The sequence below is a fragment of the Monodelphis domestica genome, chromosome 8 (assembly GCF_027887165.1).
Source record: "Monodelphis domestica isolate mMonDom1 chromosome 8, mMonDom1.pri, whole genome shotgun sequence".
Lineage (NCBI taxonomy): Eukaryota > Metazoa > Chordata > Mammalia > Didelphimorphia > Didelphidae > Monodelphis > Monodelphis domestica.
The window spans coordinates 160,904,950-160,921,586 of NC_077234.1; the positions used below are offsets into that span (position 1 = coordinate 160,904,950).

At 36.4% G+C, this 16,637-nt stretch overlaps 1 protein-coding gene across 8 annotated transcripts in view; it reads right to left on the reverse strand.

Annotated features, from left to right (window-relative positions):
- UGGT2 (UDP-glucose glycoprotein glucosyltransferase 2) overlaps nt 1-16,637 on the reverse strand; it is a 245,742-nt gene that overhangs the window by 120,255 nt on the left and 108,850 nt on the right. For all 8 annotated transcript variants that reach the window (XR_008914063.1, XR_008914061.1, XR_008914062.1 and 5 more), the window contains 4 exons: nt 7,823-7,954; nt 982-1,146; nt 447-570; nt 249-347 (listed from right to left, as the gene is read on the reverse strand). Coding sequence is in view for 5 of the 8 variants with exons in the window: in XM_001377357.5 (XP_001377394.4) it covers nt 249-347; nt 447-570; nt 982-1,146; nt 7,823-7,954 (520 nt within the window). In the remaining 3 variants the exon portion in view is untranslated. The remainder of the gene's footprint in view (nt 1-248; nt 348-446; nt 571-981; nt 1,147-7,822; nt 7,955-16,637) is intronic.

Here is a 16,637-nt window from a genome sequence, read left to right on the forward strand (position 1 = left end):
ATGGAAAAAGATGCTACTTATTGATAAAAAATTCTTTTAGCACTTATTACCACATTATGACAAGAAGAAAGAAGTTATTGTACTTGTCTTACAGAAAAGTTACAGAGCTTTTAATGACTTAAATTAACACTTAAAACTTTCAATTGAAGCCCAAGCAACAGTCAAAATACCCAGGATAAAAGAGCCATATAAATCACTTTTAGAAAAGTTACAATTTTTTTTTTTGCTATATAAAATATATACATTACCTTTTGGGAATAAATAATGCATGTTCTCTGCAACTATGGCACTCTTGTCTTGTGAATCCAAGAAGGAAAATGTAGCAAAATCTTCAATATCAACAGTCACTGAAATTTTTCATATTATAGTAATAATTAGTAAAAATAAAAGATAAGTATAGTATATACAAATGTGCCATTAGCAAAGAAATTAACAGAAGGTTTTACCTGAAGTAGATATTAAATTAAGATATTGTCTTTTGTTCCCCAAAACTATAGGATTCATACGAGGTACTATATTATCCCGATCCATGAGGAAATTTATTGCCTCCATCCCATCATTTAACAAGCCCTGTAATAAAATTTTTCCTTATTTAAATAACTTTAAAATATACAGGTAAGAAATTTTTTAGAAATTTAAACTAGATATTATAACTATAGTACATAAAGACAATATTTAAACCATTAAGTTTGGCATAAAATTTTAAGATTGCTTAAAACAAATTAATGAATATATAATACAGATAAGACCTTAAGATTTTCAACAAAAATATAAGAATTTTTTTCTTGGTTAAATCAATCTTACATATGACTATGTTGCCCACAAAATCTTAAAGTTAAATTAATAACATATATTGACTTTTTAGTCAATATTGAATCATTAAAGAGGTAACAATAGCTTTATTAAATATTTTGTTATTAAATTATTAATATAATAAATTTCACTTTCACCTTATATTTTCCCAAGAAATTCTAAACATACCATAAATACCGCTCTTTGTAAGAATCCAGCTGTATTCATGATCCTTTGGAGAATAATTTTGTCTAATTCTTTAAAATCCATTTCTTCTCTGGTGAAGACTTCACCATTAAATAATGCTTGAGGCAATGGACCCAGTCCAGTCTTTTTATAGAAGGTTGCTCCTGCCTATTCAAGATTATAGGAAAATTAAATAGAATATGGCTAACTAAAAAATATAGCTACTAAAAAGAAAAAGAAAACACTAAGAATCCATGGTAGTTAAGTTTATTTTTAGAAATTATGAACAATTTAAAATGCTATCATTTTGGTCTGATTTTTTCCAAGTCTTTTGGGAAAAAAGATATTCTAAATAATTTTACATATATTTCAAAAACATTTATACACATCTAAAAGCATTACATGATGTTTTGTAAATATAGCAAAGTCTCATAAAAAGGCATTCTTTGATTTTCCAGCTAGTCCATATAGCAACACTTCAACAGATTTGTGATTTCATCAACATGGCTATTCTAAGTCCTCAAGCTATTGTCCATCTGCTTTGGCATGCTAGTTGGGTCCATTGAAGTACTAAGTCAAATGAATTGTCCATTAAATTATATATCATGGTTTATATTACTAGGCAATTTTTTATTAATTTCATTTTTCCTAACTCAAAATGATAAACTTTTAAAAATCGATAATTTTTGGTTTAAAATTTTGTAAACAACTAAATTTTATTTACTCAGGATCAATACGAACATTAATCATGCTGTATTATCGTCTAGTGGCACCTGAAAGGGTTTATACTAATGTAAGGCATTTGACCTATCCTAAGCAGCCTCAACAGTTACACTTTGATGGCTCTATCTGCCAGCTATCATAGCTTCCTGCACCTGAGTCTTATTTTTTCCACAATTTTCCAAGTGAATGTGGTTTTAATTTTTCTATGAACTCAGGTAAATGGATTTTGTCACTAGTATTTGCCACTGCAAGGCATCTGCCAGCTAGATTCCTGAAATCTCAAGACGCTGCTTCATATACTAGCACCTCTCCTAAAAGGGCTTCATTTGCTTTACACATATTCGATCATGAAACCTAATGACATTCTTTGAAACTTTATATTATTTGGAGATAAACAGCATCATTAAAAAAAAACAAATCAGTCAGAGACGATCTAGAATGTGACTCACTTGAAATCCAATTCAAATCAATTCAATGAGCATTTATTAAGCGCCTACAGCATGGCCACAAACGCGCACACAAATACACACCAGGCGAGCTCTATATGCAATAGGTAGGAAAGGACTGAGAGAGGAAAGGCGCTGGAAGCCAGAGGTCTTAGGGAAGGCTTCCCATAGAAATCGGGATCTGAATTAAGCCTAAAAGGAAGCCAGGGAGGTCAGGAGCAGAGCAGAGGAGGGACAGCTGACAGATGAAGGGTCTTGTTGGTGAAACAGCCAGAAAGCCAGCGGCACTGCTCGGACTACACGGACTACGGGGCTCCCCTAATCAAGAAGTTTCAGCGGCTTCCTATTGTACTTAGGACAAAATACAAACTCTTGTGCGTTCAACACACTCTACAGTCTTGTTCCTGCTTGTCTTCTGGGGAAGATCACATATTGCTTTCCTCTCCCTAACACGTTCAGGAAAAAATGGTCTTCTTGCTTCCGACCCCCATGTCCTCCCTCTGTAGCCCCCAGGAGTGAGAGGGAACCCCGATTGCAAGGTCTCTGGGAAGCCAAGGTCTGGCCAGGATCAGTCACGTGGCCTAGGCATTACCTGAGCCCCGCCCCCCCCCCCCCCCCCTCCTGTCCTTGGCAACAACTGCTTGTTCTTGTTCTACTCACTGGAGCCAAACATTTCCCTGAAATTAAATTAGATGGTTACACATTGACATATTGAATAATTATCCTATTCAAAACTCTGTCTAAGCTTCGGTGAGGTAAACTAAGTCAGTGGGCTAAGAGTGTAAATCATTACTAACCACTGTCCATGCAAAAAGCTTACCTAAGCCCTCAGCCCGTGTCACTTTCCCTATAAAGTACTGGCTGTGATCAATAAACCTCGCCTCTGCTTGCTCCCAGCCTCCTCTTTCTCACCACGCCTCATTCTCCTCGCCCCTTGGGGGCCCCCAAATGTTTTTAGAGCCCGTCACCCCTCCTTTCTTCTGTGGTTTGTGACCCCCGGCTCAGCAGATTGCCGCTTTGCTCAGTGGGCCTTTCTTGTTCTTCCAGTTATCTGTGGGGTTTGCCTGCCTTTCATGCCCCTTCCCACAGGACAGAAAAGAGGTTCCTCCAGGACAGAGAGGCTCCGTCCTGGTCCCTTCTCTCATCTCTCCATGCTCTTTGGCTGGTGATCTCCTCAGCTGTGGAGGATTCAATGCAGATGACACTCAAATCTATTCATCTGTGCTAACTTCTCTTCTGACTTCCAGCTGTGCAGTCCAGGGTCTTACACATCACACTTAGCTCCCAGCTCCCACTCTGCCCTCCTAGTGTAGAGGCACCATCCTCCTTCCAGTCATCCAGAGTCACGTCCAGGTGCCACCCTGCACCCCTCACTCACATCCCCTGTGTGGCCCAACCCTTTGGATCCTCTTTCTCTCCTGGGGCAGCATCAGTCTCCTAGGGCAGGTCCTCACCACTTCATTCCCTGAACTACTGCAATACCCTTTAGTCTGGTCTCCCTGCCTCCAGTTTCCCCACTCTAGACTACCCCAGACTATAACTAAACTGTCAAACTGTCTGCCATGGGCACTCCACTCCCCATGCAGTAGACTCCAGGAGCTTCTTATCAACTTCGGGATCAAATGAAAAACTTACTGTTTGGAATTCGAAGGTCTTTATTGCCTGTTTGCCACCTGCCTTCCTGGGCTTTTTACATCTTACATCATGCCTGGAAATCTTTTCCTCCACATCTCTGTGTTTCTCTGGTTTCCTTCAAGTCTCAGCAAAAATCTCATCTTCAAGAAAGCTTTCCTGATTCCCCTCAAAGCCCAGGCCTGAGCTCTGCGATTCTGTCCTGCTTATTCTCTATCTATCGTCTGTACATGGTTGATTGTATGTTGTCTCCTCCATCAGACCACAAGCTGCTTGAGAACAGGGATACGCCTTTGCCTTTTAAAGAACCTCCGACAGTTAGGACAGTGCCTGACGCTCAGAAGCTCTTACTAAATATTTGTTGACTTGACTTAGAGCACTGAGGTAGAAAAACAACTTTGGATCAGAGTCATTTGCCTTCAGGAGTTCGGTCTAGCTGGGCAATGATGTAAGCACAGGTAACTACTGTTACATAATAGGTGCATTAGAGAACGATAAAACATTGTTCTCTGTGAGGGGGATGGCCCCGAGGTGGGAGGTCCTGGAGCCTGACCTCCTCATTCAACGGAAACTGCTCTTTCTAAACTTACGGGTCTAGACACTTCCTAGCTGTGTGACCCTGGTCAAGTCACAACCCCTTTGTCTAGCCCTAACTGCTCTTCTGCTTTGGAACCAATACACAGCATTGATTCTAAGACAGAAGGTAAGCATTTAAAAAAGTGGCATTTGATATTTAAAAGATGGTCAGGAACTCAGTTGGCAATGAGGGGAAGGTAGATATTCCAGGCATAAAGAATTCTGTCTGTAAAGACAAGAAGCCTGAAAAGCCTGGGGCAACAATAGCTCCATCAGTCTGAAGTGTAATCTACATGAAGAAAAGGAAAGAGAGGTGAGCTAAGGATAGAGAGCTCGGATGCCAAACCACAGACAGTCCTGAACATCAGGCATTCATTTCCTTGACAAGACAAAAGGAGGCTCTCTATTCTGTCTTCTGCAAAGAGAAGATTAGTAGGATGCTGAAAAAACTTCATTCATGCTAGCCCTGGTAAGTGAAAATGAAGCTTTTTAACAAACAAAGGAATCTAATAAAAGCAAACACATGACCTTCAGTCAAAGAGGATGTTTTCTTGCACACCAAAGCTCAAAGCATTAGCTGAAGAGAGTAAACACAAAGGAACTGGGAAAAATATTTGCAAGGTTCATTTGCAGTAGAAATTAGGAATTGTTTGTGCATAGATCACCCTCTTAGGAGCTCAGGGGGCAGTATTTGTGAGAATCTGACAAAGAGTATAAAAGTATAGTGGAGATGAAGGGGAGGACATTGAGGTACCACTACCCAATAATAACTTCAGGTTTGAGATTCTGGCTACGATAGGGACTAATAAAATCTTAGAGTTCTTGCTGACAGTAAATACGATTCTGAGATTTCTGTCAGAATCAGTCCCATGGGAGAAAAAAGTGTTTTTATGCGCTAATCTCTAGCATGTGTGCAATAGCTGTCAACCTCTGTTTTACATACAGCTGTGAATGTAGAATTATCAGAATATTTCACTGGCAAACATGAAAGACAACTTAAAATTTATTTTGGATGTAACTATCCAAATAAATTAAAAATAGTAAGGTTTTAAATGCTCCCATTACATACATTAGAATTTCAGCAAACTGCTTTAGTTACTGGACTCATATTCTTTTCTAGATTTAATTTTAGACTCACAAGAACATTCTAACCTAGAAAAGAGAAACTAAGAAATTTAAATAAATTAATTCCAACAAATCATTATAAGGCATTACAAAATACCTTTTATAGTATTGCAGAAAGCCTGACAATAACTTCATTTAAGTAACATAGCTAGAAAGATGTTGAATTAATACCATAATTTAAAATGCTAAAATTCCATCAATGAAAATAACTGAATTAAGGTAAATTTCTATTTGCTACCCTATAATTTACAAATAATAAAATTATGAAATGGATGTTTTCCCTGAGAAATCATATATGACATTAATTTTTCTTAAAGATTTATAATTTTAGCTGAGAACTCTCCTTCCATCCATGAATAACAGAACTTTTAGTAATTGGTTTTACTACTCTGACCAAGAAAATATCCATCAATGGGTGGCTATACTCCTGGAGAGAGGCCTCTTCAACTTAGTTATATGACTGAAATAACAATTGCTACATGGCAATTGTATAAGGAACATAAGAATTATTATATCCAATTTATTGCAATAACAACTGCAGGTCAGCAAAATCCAACTTAGCTTACATTCACTGAATGAATGTAATTTGTTTATTATCATCTTTAATTAAGTACAGAAATTGAAACAATATAAGGCATAGACCCTCTTCTCAAGAATTTTCCCATCAAAAGCTCAGACAATACATATGAAAAATACATCTATAGAGTCCCAAGTGTTCCAAAAGTCAAAGTCTAGGTTTGTTTTAGTAGTTGGTGTTTGGGACACCTTATATACTTATAGGATGTCAGAATAAATAGTGCAGGCAGCAATTATTGTTCTAGAAATTGTTCTAGAAATCATAGATGCCAATACTTAAGGCATATAATAATAAGATATGATATCTTATATAAGGTATATAATAATAATAAAGAATTGGGTAAAGGCTTAATTAAGCAACAAAAATATTTTAAAGGAACCTGAGATCAATGTGTAAATACAATGAAAAATCACAGAATTGTATAACTTGAAGAGAACTAGAGCTCTTAATGTTTTCTGGATGCCCCACCCTCCTTGTCCAGTCTTCAGTGAACTTTATTCTCCTTCCTGCACACTCTGCCACCCAGTCAGACTGGCCTTCTCTCTCTTCCTCACACAAGACCTTCCATCTCTCATCTCTGTGCCTTTTCAGTGGTTCTGTCCCATGTCGGGAATGCAGACTCTCTGTACTTCTCCTTATAGAGTCCCTCTTCCCATTAACATACAGCTTAGGCAGCATCTTTTGCATGAAACCTATCCTGATCCTTCCAAATACAATTAGCCTATACAACTACCTCAGGTATAACAACTTTATATACATTTGTATTGAATGACTTTAAATCTATGCCACAGATGTATTTTTCTATGTACCTGTTTCTTCCATTAGAATATAAGTTCTATATGAATAGGGATCATTTAATTCTTTGTCTTGTATCCATGGTGCTAGTATACAGCCTTCCACTTATTACTGCTATTATTAGTATTAATACTATTTGTCTACTTTGTCTCTGCTCTTATATAGGGATGCTACATTCTTATGTGTAAAGGTAATTTGAGATGAGCTAACTCATGGTGAGGATTGGTCAGGGAGTAAATGTGAAGAGATTCTGCCTTTCAAGAGAGATCACTTGGTAGTATAAAAGAAGACAATTCTTTTTGGAAAAGTTAGATTTAATTTGTCTAGAAAAAAGCAAAGACCATGCAAGCACAAAGAGAAAACTGCACGCTAATATTTTCTTTGAAACTAATCTGAATTCTATTATTTTCAATATGAAATTACATATTAAAGAATATGGTTATAAATTGATTCTGAGTTATGAAAAGTCTCTCACTGTCAACCTTTGATAATCTTCTCATGACTCTAAATCATTCTAGTTTCAAACCATATATCCTTTTTTCTTAACACTGCCATATGGAAAGCCAATGTTCTCATTTAGAGAACATTCAAGCGGTCCTTCCTTTTAAATTTCATCCCAATCACAACTAATACCATCTTCTCCATTTTTCAGTATTTCTTTTCACCCCATCAATTAAGAAAACTTGATTTTTTCAGACCTTGATGACTCAATATAATTTTACTCCTTTCAGGATTTCCAAGAACCATTCCTTCTAGGACCAGATGCCATTCTCCTTTGGGTAGTGGTAGTAGTAATGACTAATGTTTTTCTGTAAGTCACTCACTATTCCTATTTTCTCTTATGGAAGACAGAATTCCTAATTTAAAAATATAATAATGTCCCTTATGAATATCTTATGACAAGAATAAATACTTATTTGAAAAATTACTTCAATTTTATTTTTGTAGCTTTTTCCCCACCTCACAATACCTTTCTGTTTTTGTCATATTCAGAATGGACTCCTAGGATATTCTGAAGATTAGCATCAGGAACTGTACTTTTCAAAACACTTTTAATAATGTCCACAGTTAACAAGTCTTTCCCCTTCACATTGTGGTACATCTGCAAAAACAAAAATATACATTTTTTTTTACTTTTAGTGTAGCCAGTTTACTTTTGTACTTTTATATATTTGATTAAAAGGGCTAAAGAGAACAATATGTCTCGAACTTTTGTAAAAATACACAAAGGACATGTATCAGTAATATATAATTAAATGACTATCTCATCTTCTAGAAATTAGAAAATATAAATAATATTTCATTTACCCTAGAAAGGAAATGGACTCAATAAAGTGATAGAATAGAATGTTAGAACTAAATAAGGACCATCATAGCTAACATAAATAATAACTTAAGATTTGCAAGGCAAATTCCATTTGATTGACCCAGTAAATGTATCAAATACTTGCTATTATTAGCCCCTAGGTCTGCCCAATTCCACATCCAGAGTTCTATTCATGAGCTGCCTCTTGTGCCACTCCTTTATTCTCTAGATGAGGAAACTCAGGCATGTAGAGGTTCAATGTTCACATAGTAGTGAACTTCTGAGAGAGCAGGGACTAGAATTTAGATTTCCTGATTCATAATCCTGGACTCTTTCCACTATGCTATACTGTGATCACATAATTTAATAAGGGCTTTTAAGAGCAAAGTCCTTCATCTGGGCAGGTCCAGAGCAATCCTTGTTACACTAGGGCTAGAAGAGGAGCTTCTGCCTTCCCTCGTCATCTTCCCCAGTTCTGGAGGTCCCAGGATCTCCCCAGGATGGACAGGTAGGAAGAACATCATTTCCAGGGCCACTTTGCCCTCTTGCCTCATTGCTAGGCTCCTTACAGGCTCTGATTGATATGGAAATCAGTAACTGCTCCCTCTGTGGCTATGGAGAAATACCAGTCCTTGCTGTCTGCCTTACCATTGCCTCTTGACATCTCCCAGATTTTGCCATATGCCTTGCCCCTAGACCCTGTAGTCCCCTTAATTATTGTCATCTTAATTATTTAAATACCAGAAAAAGCTCTAGCCTTGTCATCTACCCTAACACTATACATTTGGCACAGTTAATGGATTTTTCTTTTAAGCTGTCAATTAGAGTGTGAGCTCCCTGAAAGCACAAACTGTCTCAATTTTTCATTTTGTAACCCCAAGACTTAGCACAACATTTGGCAAATATTTTTATGTAATAAAATAATAATACATAATAATCACTTAAAATATGCATTCTCATTCATTTCATTCATTGATTCACAACATTCATTCAGAACAGGAACTACAATGGCTAAATAAAGTAATATTTCATTTTGTTAAATATATATATATATATATTCTTTTGAAAAGTGAATCTTATTCTACTTACATTTAAAATGTCAGAAATTAACTATTTAAATTTCTGATTAAAATAAAAAGCAAGGATTAACACCTAACACTTAAGAAGATTTAGCTTTTTTAATTAACCTCTGTTATATAGTTGTTGTTTTTTTAAGTATACTGGGGTCAGCTTGGTGGCTTAGTGGATTGAGATCCAGGCCTAGAGATCCTGGGTTCAAATATGGTCTCAGACACTTCCTAGCTGTGTGGTCCAAGCAAGTCACTGAAATCCCATTGACTAGTCCTTACCATTTTTCTGCCTTGGAACCAATACATCGTATTGATTATAAGAGGGAAGGTAATGGTTTTTTTTTAAAGTGTATTGATGTGCTTTTACATTGTAAGCATTTTCAGATCATTCCCACTTTGGGATAGATCTTAATTAACTAAACAAAACAGCTAAATAAAATTAATGATATAATGGCTACATCAAAAAGTACATGCAACATTTCACGGCTATGGGAAACTTCCCCATCTCTTCATTTAAAAAATGACCAAAATCTATTTGACAAAATGGACAACATCCTCCAAAACATACTTGATATCTTTAATAAGGAGAGAAAAGGGAGCAAACAATATTATATGAAAAATATATTCAGCATCAAGAAGTGTAAGACTGAAAAAATCATACCAATAAACCATAAGCATTTTTGAAAATAAAAGAATTAAAATTAGTACTGAAAATAGTGAGCAGAGATCACAAATACAAAAATGAAATTAATTGATTTATTATAGATGTTTTAATAAAATGAGATTTTTTTTTACATTTTTGACAGAGAAAGAAAAAATTAAAATGCAATTAGAGTTATAAAAGTGAGATTACTATACTGTCAGTTACTATAACAACTACAATCTGATCTATTCAACAAGCTGTTGGTTTCAAAAATGGGGAATTAACAAAAGTTAAAACATCAGTCCTATCAACATTTCATAGACTAATTTAAACAATGTTAAACTTTTATCATAAATAGAAGCCCCAAAATAACAAATAAATGCAAAAGAACCTGAAAATGATCACTACAAATCAGAGAATCGTGGTACTCAAAGACAACCAAATTAAAGTACAAGTAAATTGACAAAACATTACAAATAAAATAATGGAAAATGACATGCAGTATCAAGTCATTAGACCATAGAAAGAAGCTGATAGAAAATGAGCCATAAAGGAATGTAGGATGAAACAAAGCTGAATCATGTCATCTCAAGAACAGTTGTAATATGAAAGCAGGAAGAAAATAAATAAATATGAAATGGAAGTTATCTGTATCATATGTAATGACCATGATTATATCAACTTTGTACTCCACAATTTCAATTCCTGTTGTACTACAATAAGGTAAGACCAGGGAATTTAAAAAGATAAAGTCAGGGAGGGCTTGTGAACTTGACTAGATACCCAGAGAAGCTATTTGGGCAGGAGGTAATACCATTTTAAAATACATTTTTAAGATCTTAAAGTGGAAAAGATTCTGAACAAATGGAAAAGATTAAAAAAATATACATCAGCACCTTGCAATCCATATGTCTACCTTTTCAGCTTTAGAAAAATGGTATATTCACAAATTGAGGTTACTCTTAGTCAAAATATTATAAGAAAAGAGTATTCAAAAATTTTTCTATGGAAAACTATATCCATAAAGTCATGTAAATAGTTGAAAGGAATAAAGAATATAAAATCCTAATGAGCCAACTTTTTTGTTGATTTTAAGAAAGTCTTTGACTAGGAAACACAAAATGAAGCTTTAAAGGCTTCACTCCAAAATCACTCCAGCTTATATGGCAGATATTACTAGTTTTTTTGCTAAATTCAATGATTTTTTTTCTCAGCTTTCATTTTACTTATAACAATATTGAATTCCCCTGCTTCTTGAATGTATTCTCTCTGTGCTAGAAGACACTACTCACACTGGATTTTCCTCTTGCCTCTCTAAGTACTCTGTCAGTCTCTTTGGCTACATCATGGTGTTTTTCATGCCTACTATGTATGAGTGTTTCTAAAGCTCTTTTCTAGATTCTCTTTTCCTCAGTGCCTATGGGTTCAATGATCATCTTTTTATACATATGGCTCCCAAGGATATATTCCCAGATTTAATATCTCTCTTGAACTTCAGTCCTACACCACACACAGCCTGATGGACATATTTCTATGGATATCTCCAGGGCATTTCAAATACAGTAGGTCCAAAAGAGAACTCATAGTTCTTCCTCAAATCAGTGAGTTCATCAGTTCAAAAATTTTACTATGTGCAAGATACTAAGTTCAGTGTTAGAAATAGTAGGGCAAAAAACACAGTCCTTGTTCTAAAGCAAAAGGAGAAAGAAAACATGGAAAAAAATCATACTTCCAAGATACATATATAACACAAAAAGAAGCTGATCTCAGAGTGAAGGAACTAAGAACGGAGTGAAAAGATTAGGAAATATTGCTGCAAAAGATAGAATTTGAGACAAGTCTTACAATTAGCCATGAACATCAGGGGGCAGAAGTGGGCAGAGAGAGCAGCCAAAAGGAGCACACAGTTGGGAAATGCAGTGACATAGGTGAGGTATATGAAAGTAGGTCGGTGTTAGTGGATTATAGAGTGTGGCATGGGGGAGGGAAGGAATAATGTAAGAAGATTGAAAAGGGAAGAAGGGGCCAGGATGTTAAGGGTTTAAAAAAGCCCAAAGAATTTTATAATTGATCCTGTAGGTAATATGAATGCATTGGAATTCATTGGGTGAAATGGTAATACCTGAATTTTAGGAAAATAATTTTGACAGCTGAATAGAGGATAAGCTGAAGTGGGGAAGAGACTTAAGGTAGGGACAACAAATTTAGAAGGCTCTTGTAATAGATGAGGCATGAGGTGATGAAAGCTTGAATTGGGGGTGGGGATCTCTATGTGAGTAGAGAAAAGAGAAAATATTTAAGAGATATCACAAAGAGGGAAATGAGTGTGCCAAGTGAGAGTAAAAAGTCAAGGATTATGCTGAGATCGAATGCCTAGGTGGCTCAGGATTGCTGTGCACTGGACAATAACAACAGAGTCAAGAAAAGATGTGCCTCTCTCACTATTCTAATTTCTCTTAGAAAATTGAATATTGTGTACATCTTTAGTTAGAAGTGAATTTAGAACTACAAAATGATTATGTTAAATGATCAGTGGGGAGACTAGTCTCCCAATGATCATCAGGGGTGATTGTAAACCTCAAAATTCCTTAGACTTATAAATGTTGGAAATTTCACCATTGGGATATTTCATACTTGGAAAATTTCTTACTGATAGTCTATTGGAATGGGAACCCCATTGGCATGGGAGGTTCCTTCTCTTCCCTTCTTAAGATTACTTTAGGACAGAAACCTTTTGCTGAACAATGGAAAGGACTTTGACCTATGCTTAAGCATAGAACAGGAATTTCTTTGAATCATGATTGATTTTAGAATTGATACAATGGAGATACTTGGAATAAATCTCCACCCTATTCAGTCCTAACAGGATTGAGTAAGGGCTGCAGCCTAGATCAAAATTTAATTATTCCAATCTCTACCCTACTCAGGTTAACAGGATTTAGAAAGGGCTGTAGCAAAGGAGCAAAGATTTAATCATTTGAAAATATGACCTTCAACAGACATGTGCAAAAGCCAGAAACCTCGGGGCAGTCCTGGGTTAAGCTAGAGCCTCCATTGGCACAGGGAAATTGATGAACAGTGATTGGTAGATGGGAGAACTGAGGGGAGGAACTTGGATGGTTTCCTAAAAGATAGGAGGGTCTGAAGACTGGAGGAGGGTGGAGTAGTTGGTCGGTGTGGTTCGTGTGGGCTCTGAGAAGCTTGCTCTGAAGGAAGCTGAAGGTGGGGGCCTCTGAGACTGTTTCTCCATTTTGGTCACGTGAGTAATAGGGACTGATCTCTTTTCTTTGCCCCAACTATCTAAGGGCTTGGGCCTTTTGGCCCAGCCTAAACAGAAGGGGTATTTAAGCCCTATTTCCTTCTCTCCCTTTTCTCTCTCTCTATCTCTAATTACTTCCTCCTATTGTAATTAAACTCCATAAAAGATTGACGGCTGACTTAAGTTTTCATTTAGGAATTACATAGCTGATTCCTTGGCGACCTTAAATTAATATATATCAGTCTTTTAAAGTGATTCCCTTGTAACAAAGAGGAGTGGGGACATAATACATTTTTAGACATTTTGAGTTTAAGATGACTCTAGGAAATGAGTTTGAACTGTTTACAAGGCAGTTGGTGATGCTAAGATGGAACTCAGGAGAGAAGGTAGGGATATATATATATATATATATATTAATCAATTCATAGAGATAATCAGAAGGAACCAAAGTGTTGACAGATACTTGGGAAAGTGGGAATAGATAAAAGGTAGCACCACTTCTTCCTCCCGTAGAGCTGTTTGACTATGGAGTCAGGTCTGACTAGAGCTGAAGGGTAAGTGAAAATCCCCTTCAGTCTTTTTCTTCTTAGTTGATGTATTTTGTAATTCCCCCCTCTAGCACATTGAAGATGATTAAGTCATCAGTAGAACCAAAAATATATTTATTGGGTAAAAGGGTTGAGGTATAACAAGGGTAGAGGAAACAGGAAGTCCCTAATTATTTCCCTTCTTCAGATGGTTTTAGGGCTTCAGAGGGTTTTAGGGTTTCAACCTTTCTAATGTCGTGACCCTGCAATACAGTTCCTCATGTTGCGGTGACCCCAAACCAAAATTTTATTTTGCTCGCTATTTCAAAACTGTAATTTTGCTACAGTTATGATTTGGAATGTAAATACCTGATATGCATTATGTATTCTCATTGCTACAAATCAAACATAATTTAAACATAGTGATTAATCACAAAATTTAATTATATGTTGAGAAATATTAATTCAGCAGGAGGCAGCCTGAGTGCTGGGGCGGGAAGTAAGTCCTGCCTGGGGAGGGGGTCCACAGGTGCTGCCTTCTTCTTCCTGTTGTCTCCCTCCAGCTCAAGCTGAGGCTTCACTTTGCTGGGGTTACTCAGCTCTGTTATCTGCTCCAGGAGTTATCTGCTCCAGGACTCGTTCTTTACCCCTCTGGAGCCAGTGCCTGGGTGCTCTCTCTGGGTCTCTGTTTGAGTCCAGTCTCCAGGCAACAGGGTAAATCCATTGCCCCTCATAGGGGGCGGGCTGCTGATAGGTAACTAATATTAGTACAATGTGTGGGCAGCAGGGTCCCCATTCTTTCTGAGATCTTGCTGTAAAGTAGCACGATTTCTCAGCGGCTAAAGCCATTGGAAATATGTATTTTCCAATGGCTTTAGGCAGCCCCTGTGTTTTGGTCATTCGACCCCCACCAGGGTCACAACCCACAGGTTGAGAACCACTGTTTTAGGGGTTTGAATCAGGATATTATTTTAATATCTTGGTGAGTTCAAGATGTTGATATTTCTTGTCTAAAAGATATAGCTGGTATAAATCTTCTTCAGGATAGGTTCTTGCCTTTCCCTAAGGGAAAAGTCTCTATCCTAATAATATCACTGATGAATGGACTGGGTCTTCTGTTTCTCAGCAAAGGATTAATAGATATATGTTATCTTCTCAGTAAGGATTTTATTCCTTCCCTCTTTAAGCCAAGGAAAGGAAAGAACTCAGCAGATCTCAACTGCTCCTGCTTTAACTTGCCTGGGATGGTCCATCCCATCCCCTGATAGCAGCAAGATTCCATCTCATTTTTTCTGAGACAGCTTTTCAAATTCAGTCTTTTTCATTCATTCTGACATTTCCCTCTTTCACACTACCCAACCAATGATAGTCTTTTCAATTCTACTTCTTCAACTTTTCTGATTTTGGTCTCATTTTTTCCATTCACATAGCACTTGTAGGATCTCCCCATCAACAAGGAACACCTTTTAAATTTGCATTTTATGATGGACCTTCTCTTTAACAGTGGAAAACAAATTCAGCAAGCAGGAATGTCTCCTTTCTTTGGTCTCACTTGGCATTAATAATCAGTTATTAAACAAAATTGTTATTAGAGCTGTGAAGAAATTTTATATGATTTTGACACATGTATAGGAGATGCCTTATTAGAGAACAGTCATTAGGGTGGCATTTGCATTACTGAATCAAAGGCTTCTTTACTTACAGTAAGCAATAAACATAGTGGTGTCTTATATTTTAACATTCCAGTCAATTGTAGCATAAAGGTTTATTTTATTTTTTTAAAACCCTTACCTTCTGTCTTAGAATCAATACTGTGCATTAGTTCCAAGGCAGAAGAGTGGTAAGGGCTAGGCAATGGGGATTAAGTGACTTGCCCAGGATCACACAGCTGGGCAGTGTCTGAGGCCACATTTGAACCCAGGACCTTTCATCTCTGGGCCTGAATCTCAATCCACTGAGCTACCCAGATGATCCTAAAGATTTGTTTTTTAAGTTGTGATATTGCCTGTGAAAGACATTGCCTTCCTCCTACTACATTTATTAAGGATGCCTTTGATTAGTATATAGTGTATTCTCATCAAAACAAAAAGAAGTAGGCATGTCAGGCACACAGGTACTAATGTTTTCTCAACATCCATGTGGGGTGTCAATAAGATTCAAATTTTATCCTACATTTTGATATCTTTCCTTCTTTTATATACTCTCAGAATTAATACCTTATTACCATAAAAAAATTTGTTGCATTTTATACCACATACCTCTTTCAGCCCAACTAACTTTTTCTCTCTTTTTTCTTCAGTGTAATTTCCATTTTCCCAAGAAGGAAATTGTGAACTGTAATGTCAGAGAGAAAAATGTGACAGGCCCTGGTGTCTTTGGCAATGGCTAGCATTTGTTTTAAAAATCTACAGCAATTTTCCACTTTTTGTCGATTAGTTTTCCTATACTGCATCTTTAAATGTCCTCATACTGATCGGCAACAGCTTTCTAGCCATCTGTCTTTACAGTTTGTTTTTTGACTTTTACTGCTTCTTTCTATTTCATTAAGTGACAGTGTTTATAATTTTCCACTCTCCTTCTCTGTAAATTTATGGTATTATGAGTGTTACTTATGGATGCCATGTAATTCCATTTGGCAAAGAGATCAAATATTTGTCAACTGAGGTGTTGATGGGACAATTGATATACAATGGATATGGGTCTATGAATTCATAACTGGCATTTATATTTGCTCCTTTATTCATTTCTCATTTTTGATACTTAGAACTCATTTAAATAGAGAAGGCTGGAATTAATTTAATTATAAGTTATATTTACCTCACCTTTCTTCTCTTAACTTTTTTTTTTATAGGACCTTTACTTTAGGAGAATCACCTTGTTGTCTCCATTTTTTTTTTAATTTTATAGTATTGTATTTGATCATTTCCATGCATTTTATTCATTAAAGACAAAGATCATTTTCTTTTCCTCCCCGCCACCC